The sequence below is a fragment of the Apteryx rowi genome, unplaced genomic scaffold, assembly GCF_003343035.1.
Source record: "Apteryx rowi isolate R43461 unplaced genomic scaffold, aptRow1 scaffold_56, whole genome shotgun sequence".
Classification (NCBI taxonomy): domain Eukaryota; kingdom Metazoa; phylum Chordata; class Aves; order Apterygiformes; family Apterygidae; genus Apteryx; species Apteryx rowi.
In genome coordinates, this window is record NW_020450827.1 from 500,939 (window position 1) to 505,573 (window position 4,635).

The 4,635-nt window shown below is 68.5% G+C and overlaps 2 protein-coding genes across 2 annotated transcripts in view; both read left to right on the forward strand.

Annotated features, from left to right (window-relative positions):
• Window positions 1–4: 4 nt before the first annotated feature.
• On the forward strand, window positions 5–3,332 carry POLR3D (RNA polymerase III subunit D; the record flags this gene model as incomplete). Its single annotated transcript, XM_026081679.1, has 8 exons — window positions 5–106; window positions 772–815; window positions 1,147–1,298; window positions 1,401–1,528; window positions 1,617–1,788; window positions 1,961–2,232; window positions 2,308–2,460; window positions 2,724–3,332. Coding segments are annotated over 8 exons (1,146 nt in total), but the record flags the coding sequence as incomplete, so codon positions are not given.
• A 410-nt stretch (window positions 3,333–3,742) lies between these two features.
• The window catches only part of PIWIL2 (piwi like RNA-mediated gene silencing 2), a 13,691-nt gene continuing 12,798 nt past the window's right edge, over window positions 3,743–4,635 (forward strand). The window contains exon 1 of the mRNA XM_026081680.1: window positions 3,743–3,828. Within this exon, the coding sequence (XP_025937465.1) occupies window positions 3,743–3,828 (86 nt within the window). The remainder of the gene's footprint in view (window positions 3,829–4,635) is intronic.

Genomic DNA, 4,635 nt, shown 5'->3' on the forward strand with positions numbered 1-4,635 from the left:
GCCCGGGGCGCGGGGGCTGCTCGGGAGGCGCCCGCCGGCCCCCCTCAGCCCCGGGCGCCTGCCCTCCATCCGCTCCCGAGACCTCACCCTGGGAGGCGTGAAGAAGGTAAGTGCCCTGGCAGGGAACCAGCCCTGGGGGGGGTGCAGAGCCTGTGCCCAAAAACCTGCACCCTCGGAGGTGCCCCTGGGGGCTTTGCAATGCCCTGCCCGATTGCACGGCCCCGTTTTGGGGGTGCACGCTTGGAGGGCCCCAGGGCACGTGCTGCAGCCGCACGGTGCATGCAGCTGCACGGTGCATGCACCTGCTGCGCTCCCCAGGCCCCCGGGGTGCAAGGAGGGACCCCGGTGCCACAGACCCCGCGTTTGGGGTGCGGGGCCCCCGGTCCGCCCTCGGAGGCTGGGCCGTGCCGCGGCGAGGGCGTCCCTGGCGCGGCTCCATGGGTCGCACCGAGGCACGTGCGCCAACACCTGCGCTGTCACGGGCGGCAATGCGGCCGGACTGGTTCTGCACCGGCGTCCTGCGCCCGGGCACGCCGCAGCCGCAGGGTGCACGCGTACGTGCAGCCGCCCCGGGGCGGGCTTGCTGCCAGGCCCCGCGGCGGTTTGGGGCCACCGCCCCCTGCGCAGGGGCACGGCGGCAGCCCCCCTCGCCCGGCGCCACCGCGCTCGCCCGGCCACGGACCGCGTCGTGCAGCGCTGCCTGCTTGGTTTCTGTTGCTTATCTTTGCTCCCTGCTCGTGCAGTGACTTGTCCCTCTGCTCTCGCTTGCAGAAAACCTTCACCCCCAACATAATTAGCAGGAAGATCAAGGAAGAGTAAGTGGCCTCGTGAGCGATCCCTGCGCGGCGGCGTTGCGTTAAGGCAGCCGGCTTTGACCACGGGCCGCTGGGGACCTGCTCCGAGGGGTCTCGGCGCGCAAGGGTGCCTCGAGAGAGAAACCCGCTGCCGGGGGGCTGCGACGGGGCCGGAGCGGGCAGCCTGGGCGCCGTGCCCCCGCGGCGTGTGCCGTGCCGGGGGTCTCCGGAGGCGCGTCGGGAGGGGATGTGGCGGTGCCGAGGTTCGACGCGGGCGTTTGGGGTCGGGGAGGGCGGGGGCTGGCCGAACGGGCGCTCGGGGCTGCCGGGCTCCGTCGCCGTCTCTCCGCAGGCCCCGGGAGGATGTCTCCGTCAAGAAGGAGAAGAAGGAGCGGGAGCGGGACAGGCAGCGCGACGGGCACGGCCGAGGCAGGGGCAGGCCGGAGGTCATCCAGTCCCACTCCATCTTCGAGCAGGGCCCTGCTGAAATGATGAAGAAGAAAGGTAGAGCCCGGGGGTGGCGGGTCCCGGCGGCCGTCCCGCGCCCCGGCGGAGCTCTCCCCCCAGCTCGGGGCGACGTGCTCAGCCGGGGACGCCTCTCCCCAGCCGGCTCCTGGGACAAGACCGTGGACATGTCGGACTTCGGCCCTTCCCACATCATCAACATCAAGAAGGAGAAGAGGGAGACGGACGAGGAGACGAAGCAGATCCTGCGCATGCTGCAGAAGGACGATGTGAGTGGTGGTGGCGGTGGCGCTGCCCCGGGACGTCCCTGCACCCCCGGGACGGCACCGATGGACGTGGCATCTCCTCGCCCCGCAGTTCCTCGACGACCCCGGCCTGAAGAACGACATCCGGAACAAGCCGGTGCAGCTGCCCCTGGCCCACTCGGGCTGGCTCTTCAAGGAGGAGGCCGCCGAGCAGGAGGACGCCCAGCCCTGGCTCTCCGGCCCCAAGGAGGAGAAGATGGAGGTGGACTTGCCGGCGGTGAAAGGTGCTTGCGGGCGTGCGGGGCTCCCGGCGGGCAGCGGCTGGGGTGTCCCCCCCGGGTGCTGCTCGCGCTGGGAGCCGGGACGGGCTGGGGGAGCCGCCGGGGGCCCCGGCTGTCCTGCCCGGAGCAGGGCTGCCTCCGCTCCCCCGTGCCCACCTTCTTGCCCCGATGCCAGTGAAAGAAGAGCCGTGTGACAGCGAGGAGCCCAAAGAGGCCCCGCCGGCGGCCAAGCCGGCGCAAGCCAAGGGCCCCCCCGGCTACCCCCGGGACATCCCGGTGGCGGAGCTGCTGCAGCGGCTGAGCCTGTCGCAGGAGGAAGAGCTGCTCTTCCTGCAGCTGCCCGACACGCTGCCCGGGCAGCCGCCCACGCAGGACACCAAGCCCATCAAGACAGAGCTGCAGAACGAGGAGGGCCAAGTGGTCGTGGTGAAGCAGGAGAAGAGCCAGGTGGGTGCTGGTGGCGCAGGGGGGTCCCGGGCAGTGGGGGCGGCAGCACGGTGACGCCGGCGCCTCCCTCGGCAGGAGGCGAAGCAGGCGGAGAACACCTGCACCCTGGCCGACCTGCCCGAGGGGCAGGTGGGCAAACTGCTCATCCGGAAGTCGGGAAAGGTGCAGCTGGTGCTGGGCAAGGTGACCCTGGATGTGACCATGGGGACGCCCTGCTCCTTCCTGCAGGTATGAGCCGGGGTGGCCCCGACAGGGGGGTCCGGTTTGCACGTCATGCCGGGGACCTGCTTTGCATGGCTACGCCGCGGGGCGATTTGGGGGTCCCCCGTGCTCAGACCGGGGCGGTGGGTCCTGCAGGGACCATCAGGGTTGTCCCCAAAGCCAGCTCTCGGGTTGCTGCCCAGCCTCAGTCACAGCACCCCTGTGACGGAGGGGGGGGGAAGGAGCTTGCTTTTTGTCCCCCTAACCCTTTTTTTGTCCCCTCTCCAAAGGAGCTGGTGTCCGTCAGCATCGGCGACAGCCGCACGGGCGAGATGATCGTGCTGGGCCACGTGAAGCACAAGCTGGTGTGTTCCCCGGACTTCGAGGCCCTGCTGGAGCACYGGCACCGGTAGCGAGGCGGGAGCGACGGGTCCCTGGCACCGCGCCGGCGGCCGTTCGCGCCGGCCCTCCCTGCCCGGGAAGGCCGCACGGCGCCTCGACCCCCTCCGACCCTCTGGGTGTCTTCGGGATGCAGAGAGGCGTCTTTCGCAAGCTCGGACGCGGGGCTGGCTCCTACCTCCTCTCCCGCGCGTGGCGCCGATGCCGGCGTCTCCTCTGCTCCTCAGGGGGAGCCGCACCAGGGCCGGGGGCTCCGGCTGCCTCCCCCGGACCCACTGTCCCCGTTGCAGATGGGGCAGGCGACGTGGCTGTGYGCACAGCGCCTCTTTCGCGAATTTCTAGCTCAGGGGCTGCGTGGGACCTGTGGCCGTGGTCCCCCGCGGGCGGCCGGCCCCGCTGGGCTCTCCGGCAGCGCCCTGCGCCCCGCGCGCACCGGGTGCTGCCTCCCSTCCGCGCGCTCGTGGGCGGTGAGAAAAGCAGAATAAAAGTCTCCTTCCCCACGCCTGGGGCCGCTTGCTGCTCCGCGCGMGCCCTGCACCAGGTGCCCGCTGCCTGCCCGACCGGTCGCAGGGATCYGGTTTCGCTCCGTCCCCTCGCCCCTGCTCGCGGCACGCTCTGTTCTGGCACGAGGGCGGCCGCGGGCTGAATCCTCGGCTGCTTACTCACCCGCCGCTCCCAGCGTGCTTGCGAGAGCTCCTGCTCCGGGCATCCCCCGGGGGAGAGCAGCCCCGCTCCCTGCCTCAGTTTCCCCACCAGCGCCCCCCTTCCTCTCCGTGTGCACAGAAACCCACAACAAGCTGCTATTTTAGCACCGACCTTGGGGACGCGGGTGCTTTTTGCCAAACCCGGTGCACAGAGGCATCGCTGCCTGGTGGCTGCATCCCCCCGGACCCCCCGAGCCGTCTCGTCAATGAAGATGATGCAGGGCTGGATCTCGGTGGCCAGCGAGAAGGTGGTGGCTGCGAGTTTCTTTTATGAGCTTGTTACGAGTGACAGGTTTATGAAGCGGCAGCCGGAGGCTCGGGCGGTCGCCTTGGCTGGCAGAGCATTCCTGCAGCCCGGCGGGCCCTAAAACAGGACCCTGTGGAGGGAGGGACGCAGCTCAGCATCAGGCACGGATGCTCCTGGGGCAGCAGGCCCTCCGGGACGTGCCCACATCTGGGCAGCTGGAAGAGGAGTTTCTTCAGGAAAGGAAGGACAACCATGTCCGGGGGAGCTGGGACTGGCCACCCCCAAATGCCTCGTGGCTGGGCTCGGTGCTAGGGCCAGGGCTTGCCCCAAGCTGGCTTTGCTCTCGCCTGGTTGGGAGGACTGCCTGTCTTTCAGCTTATTCCCTAGGAATAGCTCAGGGCCTGGATACCACCGAGGGGAGGAAGAGCTCAAGGGCCGAAAAGCAAAAAAAGTGGGTCGTCTTCTGCTGTGYGTGTTAAATGGGAGTGAAAGGAAAAGACTTCCTTGTCTCACGCCTTCTTAATTTCACTCCTGCAAATTCACCTTGACTAAAACCAGGGGGAGGGAGAGGAGAATCCATCATCGTGTAGTTAATGAGAAATGTGCCAGGCCCCATTTTCTAGTGTAATGATGTAACACTGAAATCTCTGAACAAGCTTCGCAAATATGCATTAATATAGTGCCATCTCGTTGTATAGCCATTCCTGAGCAAAGCCGGCCAGCCGAGACAGGCCCTGCCTTGCTTGCGAGCCCCCCTGCTCCCGGGGGAGCAGGCAGGGAAACACCATTTACCCTTGCAGAGCGAGGCTGAGGCCAAGCAGATCGGGCTGAGGAGGACCCTGAGCCCCCCCC